Here is a 22,404-nt window from a genome sequence, read left to right on the forward strand (position 1 = left end):
GAGTGAACTACTATGTCAAGATGTAAGTGGGGTAACTTGCATTCTGTCACCACCAGCCTCCACGGTGGCCTGAGAAGCCAGGCGGAGCTCCTGGCACAGAGGGGCTCCGTTTTGAGCTGTTCTCTGTACATCTCAATGTCCATGTTTGTTGGCAATGTTGAGGCTGACTTATTTGATCCCGTGTTTTGTTTTCTAGCCGAAGGAACGTGGTTCCACAAGGGTACATGCTTTAAATAATGTCAACAGAGTGCTGCAGGTTTTACATCAGAACAATGTAAGTGTGCAGTGCGACTTTTGGGGTTCTTTGGTGCTATTGGGGTTATTTATTGTCACGCTGGCCACGTGCTCTGTGCATTGTCATTGACTGATTTTTGGAAACATTTTTCTTACGACAAGTACCTTTTCTGCGAGCGAGGGGACAGTCACGCTTTTTTTGATTACTTGGTTGATCTGTTGTATAAATAATACGTTTTTGAGATTTAGGTTTACCTGATTCTCTAAAGTGAAATTTCTCTTATCATTCACTTATATTGCTGTCCAAAGGTGCTAAAACAAAAATCTTGGTTTCTGTGGCAGAATTGTCCTAAAAGTTATTAGTATTATTATTTTTTATTTTAATAGGTGGATTTAGTGAATATAGGAGGAACTGACATTGTGGATGGAAATCACAAACTGACTTTGGGGTTGCTTTGGAGCATCATTTTGCACTGGCAGGTGGGGCAATTTTCAATCACTTTTTAATAGAAATTGAAAATGTATCATTTGTGTGTGTTAGTTGCTTAAGGCCGCCATCACAGAGCACCCCAAACTGTGTGGCCTCAACACCAGAAATTTACTTTCTCACAGTTCTGGAGGCTAGAAGTTTGAGATCAATGTGTTAGCGTGGTAGGTTTCTTTCGAGGCGTCCTTCTTTGGCTTGTGGATCACTGCACTCTTCCTGTGTCCTCATGGTATTCCCTCTTTGTGTGTGTCTTGTCCTGATCTGTTCTTCCAGTCAGTTTGGGTTACAGCCCACCCTTAAGATCCTATTTTACCTTAATCATCCCTTTAGAGACCCTATTTCCAAATATATTCTCATTACCAGGTAGTGGGGGTTAGGACTTCAAGAATTTGGGCAGTGGGGAGACACAATTCAACTCCTAGTAATTTGGAATGAAAGAGTCTGACAAACAGCTCTATTTTCCTGGCATAGAAAAAAAAGTATCTTTCCTTAAATATTAAATTTAAAAAGTTGACATAATTTCAGATTTATAAAAAAGTTGCAAAAGTAGCTTAAAGAATTCCTGGATACCTTTCATTCGCATCCCTCAAATGCTGACAGTTTGTTCTGTCTCTCTTTTCCTCCTTGGCTAAAAACTTGTGTATTTGTTTTTTAAAAAAATTTTTTTTTTCAACGTTTATTTATTTTTGGGACAGAGAGAGACAGAGCATGAACGGGGGAGGGGCAGAGAGAGAGGGAGACACAGAATCGGAAACAGGCTCCAGGCTCTGAGCCATCAGCCCAGAGCCCGACGCAGGGCTCGAACTCCCGGACCACGAGATCGTGACCTGGCTGAAGTAGGATGCTCAAACGACTGCGCCACCCAGGCGCCCCAAAACTTGTGTATTTGTAAAAACAAACCTTTTTCCTAAAAGTAAGGAATTCTCTTACATAACTAGAATATAATGTTAATATCATATTATAAAATGTGCTATATACAATATAATACTGGCATCGTTAAGCATAATTACAATATATGCTAAAAATAATATGTAATTATTAAATCAGGAAAATAATATCAAAACAATACAATTTTGTAATCTACACATCCTTTGGAGATTTTGTCAATTGCCCCAATAATATCCTTTATAAAAGATAAAAACCAAAACAAGATCATGCATTACATGTATTTCTCACATCTCCTTAGTCCTCTTTTATCTGGAGTAGTTTTTGAGTCTTTCTTTGTATTTCATGATATTGACCTTTCTGAAAAGTACCGGACGGTTATCTTGTAGAGTATCCCTCCATGTGGGTTTGGCTGGTATTTTCTCATGAACAGATTCAGGTTATTCATTTTTTGGGTACAGAATGCCACAGAAGTGATGTTGAGTTCTTAGCATACCCTATCAGGAAACAAGTGCTTTCGATTAGTTTTTTTTTTTTTTTTCTGGCAGTGTGAACTTTCACTGTTTGGGTTAAGGTGTCTCCCCTGTAATGTGACTGTGCTTTATTATTAAAAAGTATTCTGTGGGGATATACTTTGAGGCTGTGTAAATATTCAGCTACTTACCAAACTTTTTTCCATGAGTTTCAAGATCCATTCGTAGCTCTTACCTGATCAGTTATCATTGTGATGCTTGGCAAACAGTGATTTTCCAGTTTCACATGTTCAAATGTTCTGAATTTTCAAATTTATTTATTAGTTGTCTTTCTGCTTGTGTGGAAGAGCTTCCCCTTGCCACTTGTTTATGTATTTATTCATCCATCCATTCGTTTATAGACCAGTGTAGACTCATGAAGTTTTACTTGATAGGTTACTAATCTTTCACTATCTTTATTTATTTTGCACGCCTCCTTAAGTTGGCTCTTGTGTCCTTTTCTTATGTGCACACCATTCTTTGAGCTCTTTCTTATGTGTGTTACTTTAGAATAATCTAAAATATCAATTCTAGATTATAATGGTTTTTACCATCATCAAATGTACTTCATTCTTTGATTTCATAGTTCATCAAAAGTTCTTCCTTTCTCATTTTTGTAGAAGATAAAATTGTTTTCTTCTTATTAAAAGGTGTTTGTTAAGTGTATAGTATGCAAAATTACTTTGTGGCTATGAAAGTAATGTTCACTGTGACCAAACCTAATAGAAGTGTTGCTAAGATACAGAAAATACCATAGTGTATGATGGTGAGGTAAAAATCACCTGTAAATCCTAGTACCATAAAATAATTACTGTTAAAAACATATTTATCTTTTCAGCGTTTAAAGGAAAATTTTGAGATAAAATGAATACCAATTACCTGATCCATAATGATTAATTAATATAATATTCCTTACTCAAGGAGTTGATTCCAGCAACTATTTTGAGTTATAGGCAGGCATGTTTTTGTTTGTTTGTTTGTTTTGAACAGGTGAAAGATGTCATGAAAGATGTCATGTCAGACCTGCAGCAGACAAACAGTGAGAAGATCCTACTGAGCTGGGTGCGCCAGTCCACACGGCCATACAGCCAGGTCAACGTCCTCAATTTCACCACCAGCTGGACAGATGGCCTCGCCTTTAATGCCGTGCTCCACCGACATAAGTGAGATATGACCTGACAAGATGTGGGCCTTACAAATTTGTATCTCCTCTCTGTCTCTCTCTTACTATTCCTCCCTAAAGCCCTTTGCCCACAATCACTGCTCTCCTCTCTTCACACGTTTAAACATGAAGAAAAGAAACATTATGGAAGAAAATACCCATGGAGTCTTTATTTCCATAGGACTTAAATGCCACAGTGCAATGTCCGTGGTTTCTTCTACATATTTACACGTTTAAAAAATGTAAAATAATTCACATAGTTCAGTCCCACTCACTCAGCACTAACCAGTAATATATATACTGAATTGTGTTATGTTTTCATTCTCATACCAAAAGGGAAACTCTATAAATCCAATGCAATTTCAATTAAATATAGATAACTGATTTTGTGTGTGTGTGTGTGTGTGTGTGTGTGTGTGTGTGTGTGTATGAAACTTGTAATTATATAAAAGACCAAAGGGGCAAGAAGAGCCAGTATATTCCCGAAGAAGAACCAGGCCGAAGTACTTCCGAAACAGAAATAAAAGTAGTTATGAAGCTATATTTATTAAGACTATATATATAGTCTATAAATAAGTACACGAATATAATAATAGGCTGAGCCATGTGAAATTGCCAACATTTGACTGTTTTGACATATAAGAATGGCAGTTTCATATAGTTCAGCCTAACAGGATAAAAAACTCAGAAATAGCTTCATCCTGCCATACACCTGAGCTAATGTTGCAGATTAATAGTATGGGATAATTGGTTACCCATATGGAAATAAGTGTATTGGATCTTTACCTCCCTATACCCAAAAGAAAATTCCAGATGCATCAAGGATTTAAATGTGAGAGGCAAAATTTATTATATGTTTTATTGCTATTGTAAATTATTTAATGTTTCAGGTCCTGTTTCATGTAGGTTTTTTGCTGATATATAAAAAATGTAATTGACTTTTCTAAATCTTAGATCTGGAAACTTGTTAAACTTTCACAAATTTTACCAAAATGTTTACAAGTCTTACAAAAATGTTTCTTCAGTTTTTTAAAAAGTTTTTTTTAATGTTTAATCATTTTTTGAGAGACAGAGCATGAGTGGGGGAGAAGCAGAGAGAGAGGGAGATACACAATCTGAAGCAGGCTCCAGGCTCTGAGCTGTCAGCACAGAGCCCAATGTGGGGCTTGAACTCATAAACCTTGAGATCATGACCTGAGCCAAAGTCAGCCGCTTAACTGACTGAGCCACCCAGGTGCCCTGGTATATATTTTTTTTTAGACTGTCCCTGAATCATAATAGTTTCTTCTCTTATTTTCTCTTACCTCCTCATTTATGCCTTGTCCTTCAATACAATATTGATTTGAATTAGTGATAGAGAACAGAATGTTTTTTTCTACATAGTGAAGGGTGTGGTTTCAATGTTTTACCGCAAGACTAATATTTACTGTAGCTTTTTTTTTAAGTATACTTTTTATCTAGTTAACAAACTCCTACACCCAAGTGTCTATAGACCCTATACTTCTCCTTTATTAGTTTAAGAGGGTTGGACTCTGTTCCTAGTTGGTTTAGAAATGTTATCAAGTAACTAGAATTTTAGCCCAAACTTTTACCCAACTATTATTTAATTGATTCAGCAAGTATATATGGAGTGCCTTTTATGTACTACATACAGCATGTGTAGCAGAGAACAAGACAGGCAAAAATCTCAGTCCTCTTGGAATTTCTGTTCAAATAGAGGGGGGGAAGACAATTAAATGAAAATGTAAGTTGTATAGCATATAGAAATGGTAAATGCACTGAAGAGAAACATATTGGGCAAGAGGGGAGGAGGTACCTGGCATGCAGGAAGTCAGTGGGTGCAGGGGCATGAGTAGGAGGAGAAATAGGAGATGAAGTCAGAGAAGGAACTGGGTCTGAGAGTAGGGGAGGCAAGTCCCAGAAATTAAGTGGGTCTAAGATGTAAGAAAAGATAGAGAAAGAAAGATAAAGAAAATGATCAACTTTTGGGTAAGACAGAGCAATAACAATGTCCAATTTGTGGGATTAAAAGAAAATCAAGATAGAAAGGAAATATTAGACAATGATAGTATGGAGGAAGATGGATGGTGAAAAGTTCTCTCAGGGCCTAGTTGTAGGAGTATCCCATGAGCTGATCAGAGCTGGATTTTCTATTCTGCTAATCTTGGTCTTTGAATTGGACAATTTAGTCCATTAACATTTATTGTAATAATTGATGTGTTTAGGTTCATTTTTACCTCTTGTTTTAAGCTTTTCATTTCTTTTACCTTTTATGTATATTTTTTCTTTGCTGTCTTGTATTGATAAATTACTCTTACCTTTTTTTCTTTTACTATTTGGGAAATATCATATACCATTTCTAATCTTTCAGTGGTTACTTCATAAGTTTTATTCAGCATATTTGACTGATACAAAAAATTTAGACTCTTTTACCTATTGTTTTGTATTGTAAATTACTTTAAAAAGTAATATGACAAGTCTTTGAGATATAAAAGATAAATTTATTTTTATTTTAATGTTTATTTTAAGAGAGAGAGAGAATGCACACACATGTGCAAGTAGGGGAGGGGCGAGAGGCAGAGAGAAAGAATCCCAAGCAGGCTCCACATTTACAGTGGGGATGTGGGGCTCAAACTCATGAACTGCGAGATCATGAACTGAGCTAAAGTCAGATGCTTCACCGACTGAGCCACCCAGATGCCCTAAAACATAAATTTCTTAATTTAAACTGACAGTGAAATAGTCTAAACCTGAAGTGCATTAGATTATAACAATGACTATATATTAGGTTACAGCAATGTCCATATATTTCATCTTTACTCAGTTTTATTTGCATGGTAATTTCAGACCTGATCTCTTCAACTGGGATAGAGTTGTCAAAATGTCCCCAATTGAGAGACTTGAACATGCCTTCAGCAAGGCTCAAACTTATTTGGGAATTGAAAAGCTGTTAGATCCTGAAGGTATTGTTCACTGTTTAATTTCAACCTTGATTTTGCCTTTTTAAAATTTTTTTCTTTTTGGAAAGAATAATGAGAATTGTGGTGTATTTTTTCTTTTGAAATAGGGTGCAAGCCATTTCACTGCAGACAAGTTATTAGTACTGTTATACTTAATTTGTAGGATGAGTTGGGAGGAAATGTAATTATATCATTGGAGATTAGTTACTTGATACTAGCAGCATAAGATTTAAAGATTTAGGAAAATATAATTATTAGGGAAACAATTTAGTATTTGACTTATTTAATGATACATTTTTATATGATCTTGCATATAATGTGAAAACTTTAGTTACAAATATTGTAAAGTTCTAGACTTATTTTCATATTATAAATAAAGTCTGTGTCATCTTTTTGTTTTTATTTATTTTTAAGAGTATTTTTATTTTTGAGAGAGAGAGTCAGATCATGCGCAGGGGAGGGACAGAGAGAGAGGGAGACACAGAATCCGAAGCAGGCTCCAGGCCCTGAGCTGTCAGCACAGAGAGCCCAACAGGGGCTTGAACTCACGAACTGTGAGATCATGACCTGAGCTGAAGTTGGTCACTTAACCAACTGAGCCACCTAGGCACCCCAATAAATTCTGTGTCATCTTAAATTGTAGTTTATCTTTGAACATTTTTGGGAAGCTTTTAGGGGAGACTTTTAAGAAGTGGGATATTGAGCAAAATACATAATCGTCTTTGCCTTTGTCTCATATATTATTATATGACATAGAAATTTACTGAGCTGTGGTATTGCAAGCATTATGTACTAGTATTGTTTATGGGTACCAAGGGTGGTTATTTTATATCTAATATTGAGCAATTCACATATTTTGGACATCTAATTTAAGCTGGTTCTTATTTTCTTCCCCTTTTAGATGTTGCTGTTCAGCTTCCTGACAAGAAATCCATAATTATGTATTTAACATCTTTGTTTGAGGTGCTTCCTCAGCAAGTCACAATAGATGCCATCCGTGAAGTAGAGACACTCCCAAGGAAATATAAGAAAGAATGCGAAGAAGGAGAAATTAGTATACGGGTACAGGTCAATTTTTAATAAAAAGTTTGACTTGCCATATTTGTTTTCTCTTACATACTAGATAAAAATACTTTCAGGGGTTTTTTTTTCTTGATGGAGAACATCTTGGCTTCTCAGCTTACATAGGCACAAGAAGTTCAGTTTTTCAATTAGCATGCTTTCATATGTCATATGTATGCAATGGAGAGCTGTAGCTCAACTGATTTTATTGAGAAGGAACACACATTTCACACAATAAGGCTGGAGGTAGAGTCTAGGGCTGGGAGCATGCAGCTGCATGATATGCTTAAGAACCTACATTTTCCCATCATGTATTCATTTTATCTTTGTTGTCATGTGCTGAAGTTGGCTTTTCTCCTATTAGCCTAGTTTTGCTCTAAGTACTAATTATTTTTTTTTTTGGCCACTGAAGAAAAGATTTTTATCATTATATTTTCACAAGGGCTATCAAAACATAAGCTTTAGTTCCTCTTTCATTTAGGAAGAGTAGTTGACAATAGGCTACTAGGTGAGTTTTTCATTAAAGGGCTTAAAATGGTTTTATTCATCAGGGGTATAGATGTATTTTTGGGGAGAGATATAAAGTTATGAATTTTTCTTCCTGCATTTTCCTGCCTTAAATCAATCTGTGTTTTCTTACTCTGCTTTAGTCTAACCAGTTCTTTTAATTCATAAAATGAGAATTTTAACAGTTGGATGAAACCTTAAAAAGTCATTTGGTCCAAAATGTTAGCAGCCCAGAAACCAAGGGATACACGTGGATTTCAGAATAAGAAATACATTTTAGAGAGAAAGCATGGGATTTGAAGCTCAAAGTTCATCTCTGTTACTGTTTGTTTTGGGTTTCTTACTTACCTTTTCAACCACAGTTTTATCTGCAAAATCTGGATAAAACCACCCTACTTCATAAAGGTAATTCAGAGTGCCTACAGTAATATTAAGAGGCACTCAGTAAGCAGCACCTATCATCATTATAACTTATAAATTTGTTTTGGCATTGCCATTCACTCATTCAACAAGTTCCTTTTTTAAAAATGGGGCCACCTGGGTGGCTCAGTCGGTTGAGTGCCTGACTCTTGATTTTGGCTCAGGTCATGATACCAGGGTCGTGGGATTGAGCCCTGTATCCACACTGAACCTGGAGCCTGCTTGGGATTCTCTCTCACTCTCTGTCCTTCTGCCCCTCTCCCACTTACTCCCTCTCTCTACCCGCCCCCGCCCCCCCCCCCAAAAGTTAGTTAATTCTCATATAATGACATTGGTCTTGCAATCAGCATAACACTTTTTTTTTTTATTCTCTAAAGCTTGGGGAGCTTACTTATTATTTCAGATTTTCTTTGGGTAGTAGGTACCAATCCTTTTATTTTCTCCATTTTGGAATACATCATGATTTACAAAAAAAGAAAATAACTTATTGAGGGAAAGAGGGCAAGAGATGTGTCCAGTTCTGAACCCAGGACTCTTTATTAGTTTTGAAAATCAAATGATATTGAGGAAAAGCCCTAATGTTTTATAATTGACTGAAAAAAATGCTGAGAAGCATTTGTCTCTAGTAGCATAGCTATTATCCTTCATTAATGATGCACCCTGCTGAGTGGCTCAGATAATCTTCTGAGGTTGCCTTTTGGTTTTAAAATCACTTCTTGATGGGATCGGAGTCCCTCTTGTTACAAAGATGGGATATTTTACTTTGCGTAGTTAAGGCCATACTTTCTTAAAAAGCAAGAAAGTTTCGTTTGCCTTTCATGATGTGTGGATAAAATAATCATTTCTCTTTAGTGCTCAGGATTACATGATAAGAATTGCAGAAGCCATTTGCTTTTTGATTAAGAGCCAGTGTATTAACCCTAACCTCTTCATTTTCATGCTTTCATTAGTGCCTTAGAGGCTGAAATAAGTTAACTGAAGAAATAAAATGTGCTCAAGTTTTAATCATCTACCCTTTGACGGAGTTTGCCACCCGCTACTTTCCAGTGAACACTGAGAGCCAGTCTTCCTTTCTGGCTCTTCCTACAAAACATATGCTGTAGAGCCATTAGGTGGTCAGCAAAAAATATTCGCATTTCTCTATAAATCAAACTTTCAGTTGAAAGTCTCCTCTCATGTTTCACTTAATACCTTCTGAACATTTGCAGTTAAATAATGCCTTCCACCTCACCCCTCATGAATACTAGTGCCTATCTAAGTGACTGTTGGCTGGTCACTAACTGTCCTTGTTCTCAGGTGTCTGCATTGGAGTATAGAAGTTTGGTAGTCACTTGATCTCCAGGGTTATTTTGTCTCCACAGTTTCAGGATTTTAGGTCCAGAACTTACCTCATTTTCCCTTCTCTGTTTTTGGCACCATCTGTGTCTTAATTACCCAGTGTTTCATCTGTGTGCTCCCTGATTCATCTTTTTAACTCCTGCAAATGGTTTACGGGGTCCGTTTGATTCTTCCACCAGAATGTTTTTGGTGTGTGTTTTTTTTCCGTTGCAGCCTTCATGCTGATCAAAGGCCTCATCTTCTCTTATAGTTTACAAGACCCAGACTACCTCTGTAATTCATCTCAGGCCACCGCCCTGTGGTCCTGGTGGACATTTCCCTTTCCTTCCCAAAGATTTTGTGCATGTGGGTTCCCGTCTATGAAATGCTCATCCATCTACCTACTATTTGCATGGCAAGCTCCCCGTCTTTTCTGTTTCGATGGGACTTTTTCAGAGAAGTCTTCCCTGATTAACCTATTGAAACCTATTGAAACCCTACACACACACACCCACACGCACCCCACCCCCCCACTGTTTCTTGCTGCCACAATATTTTTGTAAACTGTTAGGAATTTTATAATGTTTCCTAAGAGCATTGGGAAAGCTGTGAAAGATTTTAAGCAGCGAAGTCTTATGATGTGATTATGTTTTCCAAAGATAGTCCTGCTGCTGTGTGCGAAGTGGATTGTAGAGGTGGGAGTGTGGGAGGCAGTGGTTAGCGGGCAGTTGTAGCTCTGAAGAATGACATCAGTTTTTGTGGAGATGGAAGGGTCTTGATGGATTTGAGATAGATTTTGAAGGTAGGGATTGCTTACACATTAAATGTGGGAGGCAAAAGTCAGAGAGAAGTGAAGGTGGGCTCCCTAGATTTTTCGCTGGAGGAATTAAGTGCCATTCCAATGGAAATGGATGAGACCACTGAGGCGAAGTAGACAGAAAAGAAAAAGGGGCCCAAGACTTAATTTTGAGGAGATTTGTTACTTAGAGGTTGACAAATATTATTTAACCAGGAAGAATGCCAATGTGGTGTTACCGAAGCAGGGAGAGGAGAGTATGAAAATAGTGGGGGGTGGTCAGCCATGTCAGATGTTACTGAGAGCTTAAGCAACATTGGGTGACTAGATCTCTGGGTTTGCTTGGAATAGTTCTGGTTTATTTGTGTCATCCTACCACCATTATTATCAAAAGTGTTCTAGTTTGTTGGTTAATTACATGGTCAGTCTAAAGATGATGCTAGAAAAGTGGATTTGTCAATGGGAAGGTAATTGGTGACATTGACAAAAGCTTTTTCAGGTGAGTAGTGGGGACCAAAACCAAATTGGAGTGAACCGGATTGTTGAGAAACTGTAAGTGCTAAATATGTGAGCATTTCATATATTGTTCTCTCTATATTTTTGTGTTTGAAACATGTATAAATTATGGATGAGAGGTAATTAAGTGGAGGAAGGCTGTACACAAATTTTAATGAAGTTTTGCTCTGAACGGGAACAATGAGTGAGATAGTTGATTTGGTTCTAAGATTCTAAAGTGTATGAGAAAATACTCCATTGCTTAGGAAGAACTTAAGATGAATTTATTCCACGGGTCCTTAAAAAAAGGCCAGCAAGTAAACTTGAGGGCAACTGCCTCAAAAAATACCATCGGTACAACAGCCTACATGTGTGGCTGTATTTCATTGTCTAAAATGCAATGCTAAATGCAATTCAGTAAAACTGAGGGTCAAAGTAGAGTTCCAATTTCTATTTTTCTTTAAATTATATCCATCCTTGAAGGCCCCAAATGTTCCAAATTCTCTGTAAAATTTTCCTATTTTAGCCCTTGTTGAACTCAAATAGCATCCCTTGTTGCATCCATGGAATTTATAACTCTGCTAATAGCCATTTTATTTTTGTTCAGAAGTGATTCATGTGGGTTATTTATCTCTCTCCAACTATATTTGAATCTCCGTGAATATAGAATCCATGAGTGTATTGCACTTTTGTACCCCTTGTCTTCCTAGCATCCTTAATAAATGCTTCCTGCCTGATTCATGGCTTTGCTTGCCCAGCTCCTGAAAACTGGATGAATGCCTGAGTCATGGTGGCTCCTCCCTTAAGGTTCTCCATAACAGTGTGTCTTTGTTGAACACCTTCATGATGCTTGTGGGTATTTCTTGGGTTTGTTTTTCTAGAGCTCAGCGCCGGAGGAAGAGCACGAGAGTCCCCGAGCTGAAACCCCCAGCACTGTCACCGAGGTGGATATGGGTCTGGACAGCTATCAGATAGCCCTGGAGGAAGTGCTGACCTGGTTGCTTTCTGCTGAGGATACTTTCCAGGAGCAGGATGATATTTCCGACGATGTGGAAGAAGTCAAACGCCAGTTTGCTACCCATGAAGTAAATAATCTGTAGCTGAGGAGCACAATACATCTACCGTGGTGGTGCCTGTGCCTTACTCAGGGGCTCTACCCTGATGTTTGTTGCCTACTGAATTCTGCTCCACAGAATGGTCATGATATAGTTCAGGACTTGTGATAGTTAAATAAGGCTCTGTTATAAAATTGGCCTGGGTGATTACCTGTGCCTTGGAAGTAGATTTCAGATCGTATTCTTATCATGACTTGTGTGTTCTGTGGAGCCACCGACAACAGTTAGTGTGTAGGACTGCTTGTTTCTGAAGCTATAGTTCTGTTGTAATAGTTAAAACAGCATATGGCTAATCAATGCACCAGATCTTTAGGTTTTGAGTGTTCCCTAGAAAGTGATTATTTTTATTGATTGGATGATGAAGCAAATGTCATATCCATTCCTGTGTAATTTTCATATAATGAAAATTTCCTATTATTTTGAGGATATATGTTGTCTTGTAGGGTAATGATTTGATTACATGGAGATTTCTTTTTGATTAAGTAGGTTTTTGGGTGGGTATATTAATTGGCAGGTTTTTATTTGCTATTTTGATTTGACAATAATAGAAATGGTAATATTCCTTGAGCAGTTCCTCTTGGGTGAGCATTGTGTTTTATTTATTCTGTTTTCTCATAATTCCATGTTCACAATCAGTAGCATAATCAACAGTTATTTAAAAATAGCTGGTATTATCAGATGTAACATTGTCCTCTTTGATCTGTTCCCCTTTTTACTGAGGCCAGCTGCGTATTTTCCACCTTCAGAGCTTAAACAATCGGATCAAAGTCTACTTTATTTATACTCTACATGGAGACTTCTTTTCCTGAAGCGTTAATATTAGGCATTAACAACTTATTAAGATTTTTTTTCTTCAATGAGCAGCTCACAAATCATAATGATGTACCTTTCTAGGATTTTATGATGGAGCTGACAGCACACCAGAGCAGTGTGGGGAATGTCCTGCAGGCAGGAAACCAGCTGATAACACAAGGAACTCTGTCAGATGAAGAGGAATATGAGATTCAGGAACAAATGGGCTTGCTGAATGCTAGATGGGAGGCACTTAGGGTGGATAGTATGGACAGACAGTCCCGGTGAGTGAAGCGAAGATATTAACACTCTATTCCATTGACTGCATTGCGTGGTTTAGCTTAGTAAAAGCCTGAGTGTCTGTGAAGAGAAGATATTCAGAACTTGCCTTGTAAAATTTGCACTTTTCATTTTGTAATGTTGCTGGAATTGTGTGCGATCTTTGTTTCCTCTTTGATATGTTCACCAAATGAGAAGGCAGAAGTTGGAATACAGAAATTAGCAAAAAAGGAGAAGACATTTCGTGTGGATAGTTATCTCTTTGCAATATTAAAATCGGCTAATTTTTAACTGGAGACGAAGACTGGACTATGTAGTATTTATCGACAATTCCATCTTGTAACAGTTTTTAAGGCAGTGTTTTTCCCATGGTTCATTTTATTTCATGTATTGTGTATTAGGGAGCAAGCGGCATTCCATCGCAATTTCCACCTATTTAATAAGCAGGAATTCCTGATTGAAGAAACAATGATTCTGATATGAATAGAGGGTGCTGTTATTTGCATTCTTTGACCATACTTAATGGACTCCATTTAGGAAGAAAGTAAAAGTTTTTTTTTTTTCTTGTTTCTATATTGAAAGACTAACTGCTACTTTAAATGGTTAGACAAGACTGCATTCCCTTGCCCCATTTCTTTGGTGCCTGGAGCATGTGTTTGCCTTTGCAAAGGGAAAAAGGAGTGGGGATGACGTGTGTTTGTCCCCGGACAGGCTGCACGATGTGCTGATGGAATTGCAGAAGAAACAGCTGCAGCAGCTCTCCGCCTGGTTGACACTCACGGAGGAACGCATTCAGAAGATGGAAACCTGCCCCCTGGATGATGATTTAAAATCCCTACAAAAGCTGCTAGAAGATCATAAAGTAAATCTGGTTCCTATTTCTTTTAGACCGTATCAAATATGAAAAGGCAGCACTTAGCATGCTAGGGGCTGATGGCTTCTATCATTAGTGCAGGGATGGGACACTTCTTCAGTGTTCTCAATTATTCCGTATTGATAGGGTGGAGCTCGTGGGGGCTTTTCCAAGCGAGGGATGAAAGTGCAGGTACAATTTTATGGAAGGATGTATTGTTTCAGTATGAAAGTACTTAGTGTTCCCACGGCTCTCAAGAATTTTTGTTTTGGATGTGTAAGTGGTTAAAGACCCTAGTGTATTGGCATTAATGCAGTGTGTGGGTAAAGAAGCAAACCCTCAGATTTATCTGTACCTTGTCCTTTAATGAAAGCTGTGTTTCTTCTATGGTATAGGAGAATATCAGGCACTAGATGAGGAATCATAATTTGGTGGTTAATTTAATTTGGTCACACAGTTAGAAGATAACTTTAGAAGCAAAATAGCTTCTCCGCAAATTGTTTGAAAACTTTTAGTTTTCAGTGGAATATCTAGACAACTGATAAATAAAACTTCAGGGATACATTAAACACAGTTCAAGAGGCATTTGACAACACTATTGGTAGTGTTTAAATAAATTACCTATATACAAGCATCTTATGACCTCACATACTCTTCCCATGGAAGAGGAGAATGGAAGGCGTCTGTATATCCTGAATTACTTTCTTGGGTACCTCATCTGAATAGCTTCTGACTGTCAAATAGCATCCTACTTATCTCTCAGCTTACATTATGTTGCACTAAAATGATCTCTGACTCTGTATATGTAAGGTTTGTTTTTTGGTTTTTTTTTTTTTTTTTTTGGTCTTACAAATTCTATGTTCTTAATTTCTAGTATATTCATTCAAGTCATCTATTCTACTTTTTTTTTTTTTTTGCCAGAACATGGACTAAAAGTGATGATATCCCATTTGCAATCTGTTATGACACTGCATTTTCAACTTGCTTTGGTTCATAGTGAAATGTGAAGATGTATAAGGGACTTGTTTCATTAGTAGAACACTTAGGGTAATGATTGAAAATTTAAACATGCTGTCTCATTAAGTGTCCTTAATTACTATTGACAGCTGAGTGGATTTTAAATAGGTAAATGTGAAAAGAGTAGAAATGATGGTGTATCTTAATTCTTTTCTCTAGCGTTTGCAAAATGATCTTGAGGCTGAACAGGTGAAGGTAAATTCACTGACGCACATGGTCGTGATTGTTGATGAAAACAGTGGTGAGAGTGCTACGGCTGTTCTCGAAGATCAGTTACAGGTATGGACCCTGGAGACGGGATACTCATAAGGACCCTGTTGTCTGAAACCCTTAAAATTTTTTTTTTTTCAAGGTTTTTATTTTATTTTTGGGACAGAGAGAGACAGAGCATGAAGGGGGGTGGGGCAGAGAGAGGGAGACACAGAATCGGAAACAGGCTCCAGGCTCTGAGCCATCAGCCCAGAGCCTGACGCGGGGCTCGAACTCAGACCGCGAGATCGTGACCTGGCTGAAGTCGGACGCTTAACCGACTGCGCCACCCAGGCGCCCCTGTCTGAAACCCTTATATGGCACCCCTGTTCTTCAGGTCCTGTATCACTGTTCATTTAGAAGAGTAGACTCACCTTTGGGGTGCCCGGGTGGCTCAGCTGGTTAAGCATCCAATTCTTGATACCAGTTCAGGTCATGATCTTGTGGCTCATGGGATCGAGCCCCGAGTGGGGCTCTATGCCGGTGGGGCAGAGCCTGCTTGGGATTCTCTCCCTCCCTCTCTCTCTGCCCTTTCCCTACTGTGCTCTCTCTCTCAAAATAAAAATAAACATTAAAGAGCTTTAAAAAAGGGAGTAGACTAACTTTGAAGTTGTACGTCTGAGTTGGGGTCCTACAACTTGTGGGTTTACAAGAGTACTCAGCATCTTTCCTTCCCTTCAGCCCTTGGGGTAGATGGGCAGGGCTGCTTGTGGTCCCCAGCTTCTCCCGCAAAATGGAAACAAGCTTGGGAACCAATCTCAACAAGTGCTCTATAGATTTCTTGTTCAGAATTGCTTGAGGACTTTGTTGAAATGTAGTTTCCGGGTCTCCATGCAGACCTAAATCCCTGGGGGTGGGGCCTGTGGATCTGCACTTATGTGCATACTGAAATTTGAGAATTTCAGCCATCTAGAATTTAATATTCCTGCTTCTTTGGTACATCAGTGGATGAATTTCAACAAGAATTTTGGGAACCCCTAACAAAATTGTTGCTTTAGCGCAGAGGTTATAGTGTATCTTTACAAGTCTTTATTAAGAGGGTTATTGGTATTTTATTTGAACAATGTTTGGATTACCCAATATGATGTCGCCAAATGGTTTTCAGTCACTCTCAGACTATAATCTTATCATATGAAATTCTTTTTCTTTTATAACAGTTAAAGTTGGCCAGTGGTTCTGAGAACTGCTGGTGTAGTACTACTTAGTTATTGTAGTAACCTGAGAGATAGGCATTCATGTTTTGCCTGTTTCACAGTGAGGAAACTGAAATTCAGAAAGGTCATGTGATGCCACTGAGATTTAAGTAGGCATTGAATTTTCATGCCAAGATTGGAGACCTGTCTTTGGCTCTAACTTCTCTACCCTTTGCATCCTACAAAGCTTACTGTGGTATTAAATATTGAAATAGTATAATATGAATTAAATAATTCTTTGCATATGTAAGTAATGTAGAAATTAAATGTAACATTTGTCAATCATTATAAAATGGTGGTAAAATAATTTGTTGGCAAAGTTCTCATGAATATTGATTTTTAAACAAATTTACTTATTTAGCACTATTAATACTCATAAGATTATGTTCCTGATTTTTGTGTAATATAAACAGAACAAATCAATTAAGCATTTTTTTTTATTTTCTAGGAGCTCAAAACAGGTTTTATAAGGTTAAAAATTTTTTTTCATAATTTTGGCATTACATATGAAAATTTTCTTAGCACATAAAAGGTGGTTGATGCAATGAATTTTTTGAAAAGATAATTATAGCCTGAAAAATTTGAAGCACGAAAAGTAGATATGTATGCTCTACTTTGAAGATATGTGTAAAAATGTCAAATTCTTGTATAAAAACCGCAGCGATATGGAAAGAGCAGGATTTTGGAGTCAAAAGTTTAATAGATAGGGGCACCTGGGTTGCTCAGTTGGTTAAGTGTCCGACTTTGGCTCAGGTCATGATCTCGCAGTTTGGGAGTGCGAGTCCTGCGTCGGGCTTTGTGCTGACAGCTCAGAGCCCGGAGCCTGCTTTGGATTCTGTGCCTCCCTCTCTCTGCTCCTTCCCCGCTCACGCTCTCTCTCTCTCTCAGAAATAGAGAAACTTTAAAAAAAAAAATTTAAAAAAATAAGTTGAAAAGATAGAGTTCTAGGGGCACCTGGGTGGCTCAGTCGTCCAAGCGTCTGACTTTGGCTCAGGTCATGATCTCAGGGTTCCTGGGTTTAAGCTTGGTGTTGGACTCTGAGCTGACAGCTCAGAACCTGGAGCCTGATTTGGATTCTCTGTCTCCCTCTCTCTCACGTGTGCGTGTGCACTGTCTCTCGAAAATAAATAAATAAATAAATACATTTTTAAATTTTTTATCTTTTAATAATTTTTTCATGTTTGTTTATTTTTGAGAGAGAGAGAGAGACAGAGCATGAGCAGGGAAGGGTCAGAGAGAGAGGGAGACACAGAATCTGAAGTAGGTTCCAGGCTCTGAGCTGGCAGCACAGAGCCTGACACGGGACTTGGACTCAAGAGCCGTGAGATCATGACCTGAGTGGAAGTTGGATGCTTAACCGACTGAGCCACCCAGGTGCCCCAGTAAATAAACATTTAAAAGATAGAGTTCTAGTTGTACCACTTTCTAGCTATGTAAGGTGAAATTGTTAAACTCTATGGAAATTAGTTTTTCTCCTCTACAAACTTCCAGGATTTGTCTGTATTATTTTAAAGCAACTTTTATAAAAATATTTTTCATAAATTGCTACCCAGTAGTGAAGAGCAATGGATGGCATGAATTTCTTTAAGGATCATTATAACTGTCTTTTAAGATTCTGTTGACAAAGGATGGTTTCTTCCTTTACTAGAAACTTGGTGAACGCTGGACGGCAGTGTGCCGTTGGACTGAGGAACGTTGGAATAGGTTACAAGAAATCAATATATTGTGGCAGGAATTATTGGAAGAACAGGTATGAAACTGTTATCCATAATGGGCAAGACAGATGGCGAAAAGTAACCTATCTTTAATTATGGCATTACAATAAACTTGTCTTGTTTACTTTACTTTGAAAGGCGAATACACAAATAATTTTTATTATTTTAAAAATCAGATTTCTATGTATTTTATAACTGATCATGTAGCTTATTCATAGAAATCTTATGACTTTATTGTAGTAACACTTAATTTGATGTGTTGATTATTTAGAATGTTAGTATTTAGACATTCTACATTCACGATTATGATTTTTCTTTATATTTCTGTTGGGTATTGTGTATGAACTTGTATCAACACAAGGCCTAGCATTTTTAGCTCAGTAAATAATGAATAAATGAATCCACTCACTGCTTTGTGAATTTTAAATCACAACAATTTTTCTTGATTTCAACCAGAATAACTACTGAAATTAACAAGAAAAGATCATTTAGCGATAACCATTCATTTAATACTGGGTTAATAGTATTTTTTTTCCAATACAGATTCCAGCAGCCAATGAAATTTTGGCACAAAGCTGCCTCTTTAAGTTTTCAGGCCCTTGGCCCACCTTCCATCCTTCCAGAAGAACAACAATCAAAACAGAATACAAATAAGCAAAACTTTTCTCCCAAAATGTCAAACATTTGTGGTTTTCGAAAATAAGCAGATACTTTATTCCCACATCTCAGTGTCCGTTTAGATTCTTTTAAATGCATTTCATTTCCATCCACAAAAAGCAACTATATTCTTTTCAAGGAATAAAAACAAGTGTATGATGTTTTGTGGTTTACTAAATATGGTGGCCGAGAGAACATCTTAAAAAGTAGGTTGCAAAATTTGTCCCCGTGTAAATTGTTAATCACTACCTCCTGCCCCCAATCTTTGGCCAGAATTTTCTTATTAAGAATTCTATGATGGATCTTATTCTGACTTCTGAAATATTTACATTTCACTTTATAAATATTTACATTTACTTGGACTCTCGTATTCAGGAAAAGGAGTCACATAGAATAGTTATATTTTACTCCAGTAGTGACAGGAGAAGACACTGATCATTAGAAAAGACCTTTGTGTTACTACTGAGTAATTTAAAATTTGGAAGTAATTTAATTTAGCAATTAAAAATATTTTATTTTATTTTATTTTATTATTATTTTTTTCAACGTTTATTTTTGGGACAGAGAGAGACAGAGCATGAACGGGGGAGGGGCAGAGAGAGAGGGAGACACAGAATCGGAAACAGGCTCCAGGCTCTGAGCCATCAGCCCAGAGCCTGACGCGGGGCTCGAACTCACGGACCGCGAGATTGTGACCTGGCTGAAGTCGGACGCTTAACCGACTGCGCCACCCAGGCGCCCCTAAAAATATTTTAAAAATAGAGAGTGACTAGTATTTTGGCCACTTGTCTTACTGTAGATTTAAAACTAACCTTTGAATGGCTTTCTGCTAGCGTTAGGGTTGGAGGAATCATGTTAAGATGTAGAATTGGAGCCAACGATGGTTCTTAATATATACATGATTTGCTTTTGCATGGAATGAGACCAAATAAACTTAATCTGAATTAAAAAATCTTTCAAGGGACTATCATTCACTTGGTTGCAGAGGCTTTAAGGTAGTTAGAAATGGGATCTGAGAATTCCAAACTTCTCAGGATAGGCCAATTTCAAGTGTGGCATGTAGGATATTCTGTAAGGGCTTCCAACCTACCTTTCCGACTTTGATTTTCCCTCTGTCCTTCTGTGTACCGAGGTTCAGATGCTGAGTTCTCAGCTTATAGCCCATTCTTAGGATGTCAGTGCCACATGAGTAGTGCTGGTTCTTCTTCAGGGTTCTGTTCCCAATGCATTGCAGATTGTAGATTCCTCATAGTTTGTGTGTTTTTTTTTTTTTTCATGTTTTTGAAAGAGTGAGTGTATTTCATTTATTTTCTAGCCTGTCTTTTGTTGTTTAAGGTGTGGTATCTGCTGTGGAATGTCTTCTCACCAGTTGTTTCATTTTTGAAATGTAGTAATCTATTAACTCCCTCTCCTTCCCCCACTCTCCCCAACCTGGAACCCATCTCTTCTTCTTTGCAATTGCCATGACATTTTGTGTGTGTGTGTGTGTATTTAATTACCAAATTAAAATATAGTGCAGACACATTATATAATATTATATTTAATAATATAAATATTATACATATATTATATATATTTATATATTATAAATAAAAATAAGCTATCATTCATATATATATATATATAATCTTTTGTGGTGTCTGCACTTTCTTTTGTCATAGTTTATGTGCATATTTTATCTCTTCTATATTGAAGACAGGATCTGTATTTGCCACTTAATTTCTTAATCTTCATCTTTTTTTTTTTTTGGTGGAATATAGAGGCAGGGAATAGTTGTTACATAAACTGATAAATAAAGCAGTTAGAGAATGAATTGATCCCACTGCTGACACAGAACCAAGACTTTTCCCTCTCAACTATATAGAAAAGAGCTTCTGCAATAGATATTACACTTTGCGAAGAATTATCTCAATGCAACCATGTGGTTTTCTGCCCCTCTTTCAAGTTTATCTATGTATATTACTAAATATCTTCTGCATGTTGGCCAATGAGATTTAAATATCTATATGTTGGCTTTGGACTATGGCTAAACTTTCTCTTTTAATCACAATTGCTGTTGAACCTGGAACATTAGTATGGTTTTCTTGAATGATGCTATGGAAAAACCATTAGTTTTAGGGTGTGGGTCTTTGATTTGATTCCCTTGTTAACTAGCCAAGTGATCTTGGACACATAATGACTTATCTCTCTTTCCTTCTTAAAATGAAGGGCTGGGAAAGGACAATTCCAGGAGTCTTCCTGCTTCTGGAGAGTTATACTGTGATTCTTTTGGAGATTTGCATAGTTGGATTTAGCCTTTTAGTTCCACATACGTCCCTGAGAATTAGTTTAATTACCCATGTGTGGGGCTAATGTCAGCTTGATCTGTTGCAAATCTGAGAAGGATAATATCTTAAAGAATGATATTAGGCCATTCATACCTTGAGCTTGGGTGTTTGAAGTCCTTCCTACCCTAAGTAAGAGTGAAGCCTCTACCAGCATAAACGTTAGAGATTTGGGAACTTGATTGAATTGAATGACCAAATGATTCTCCAAATATATTTCTAACTTTTGTTATTACATGTAGTGCTTGTTGAAAGCTTGGCTAACTGAAAAAGAAGAGGCTTTAAATAAAGTCCAGACGAGCAACTTCAAAGACCAAAAGGAACTAAGTGTCAGCATTCGACGACTGGCTGTAAGTGGTGTCAATGTCAGCATCTGTCTTGTAAGCCTGTGATATTTTATTGTTTCTATCAATGGTTCATACAATTTAGTGAATACAGATTATGAGTCATTAACCAACACTAGAATGCTGCCATATAATCATCTAGAACCAGGAATCTTATGTTTTAGCATTAGTGAACTGTGTAGCAAGTAAATTTTGCTATAAAATATATGTTTACATTTCCTGCTTGTGGAGCAGGACTATAGAGTCCTTTTAAGAGGGAGTCATCTAATAAAATATTTGAAATATTAGATTTTGAAAGAAGACATGGAAATGAAACGTCAGGCCTTGGATCAGCTGAGTGAGATTGGTCAGGATGTGAGTCAATTACTTGATAATCCCAAGGCATCTAAGAAGATCAACAGTGACTCAGAGGAACTAACTCAGAGATGGGATTCTTTGGTTCAGAGACTAGAAGATTCCTCCAACCAGGTACCTTTTGCTTTGGATTATATGTTGTATGATGAAATAGAAGTTAAATGTTCAGGTTAGTTTTAGTTTTTATGAAATAAAGTAATAATAGGTAAGCTGCAAACTAAAAGTAGGTTCCTTATACCTGGCTTACTGAAAAATTGAGAAATTGACATGTAAAAAATCTTTCCTTTTCTGAAGTCAATTTTAATAGATCGTTGAAAAACTTACTAATACCCCGTAATTTCTCTTAGTAACTGATAACACTTAGACACGAATCCATTAAATCATCTTTAAATTTTAAATAATCTTATTAATTTAAAAAAATATATTAGTGAATTGATTGAAAATGCAACTGTGGTTTGTACTTGGATGTTCATAGTGGTATTATTTATAACAGTGCAAAAGTGAAACAGCCCAAATGTTCCATCAGTAGGTAGATGGATAAACAAATGTGGTCTGTCCATTGCATGAAATACTGACAGTATGAATGAACCTTGAAAACATTGTGCTAACTACGAGAAGCCAGTCACAAGATTAAATGCACTGTAATTCTATCTATATGAACTATCAAAAATAGGC

General features: G+C 37.2%; 1 protein-coding gene across 5 annotated transcripts in view; it reads left to right on the plus strand.

Moving 5' to 3' along the window:
* The window catches only part of UTRN (utrophin), a 481,942-nt gene that overhangs the window by 83,677 nt on the left and 375,861 nt on the right, over nt 1–22,404 (plus strand). For 4 of the 5 annotated variants that reach the window (XM_047859243.1, XM_047859241.1, XM_047859244.1 and 1 more), the window contains exons 4-15: nt 197–274; nt 622–714; nt 3,109–3,281; nt 6,128–6,243; nt 7,142–7,302; nt 11,719–11,922; nt 12,847–13,028; nt 13,735–13,885; nt 15,053–15,172; nt 17,984–18,085; nt 21,274–21,381; nt 21,664–21,843. In XM_047859243.1, the coding sequence (XP_047715199.1) occupies nt 197–274; nt 622–714; nt 3,109–3,281; nt 6,128–6,243; nt 7,142–7,302; nt 11,719–11,922; nt 12,847–13,028; nt 13,735–13,885; nt 15,053–15,172; nt 17,984–18,085; nt 21,274–21,381; nt 21,664–21,843 (1,668 nt within the window). Of the gene's footprint in view, nt 1–196; nt 275–621; nt 715–3,108; nt 3,282–6,127; nt 6,244–7,141; nt 7,303–11,718; nt 11,923–12,846; nt 13,029–13,734; nt 13,886–15,052; nt 15,173–17,983; nt 18,086–21,273; nt 21,382–21,663; nt 21,844–22,404 lie in introns of those variants that run through there. The other variant, XM_047859245.1, reaches the window with a different exon arrangement.

This window comes from Prionailurus viverrinus, chromosome B2, assembly GCF_022837055.1.
Source record: "Prionailurus viverrinus isolate Anna chromosome B2, UM_Priviv_1.0, whole genome shotgun sequence".
NCBI lineage: Eukaryota > Metazoa > Chordata > Mammalia > Carnivora > Felidae > Prionailurus > Prionailurus viverrinus.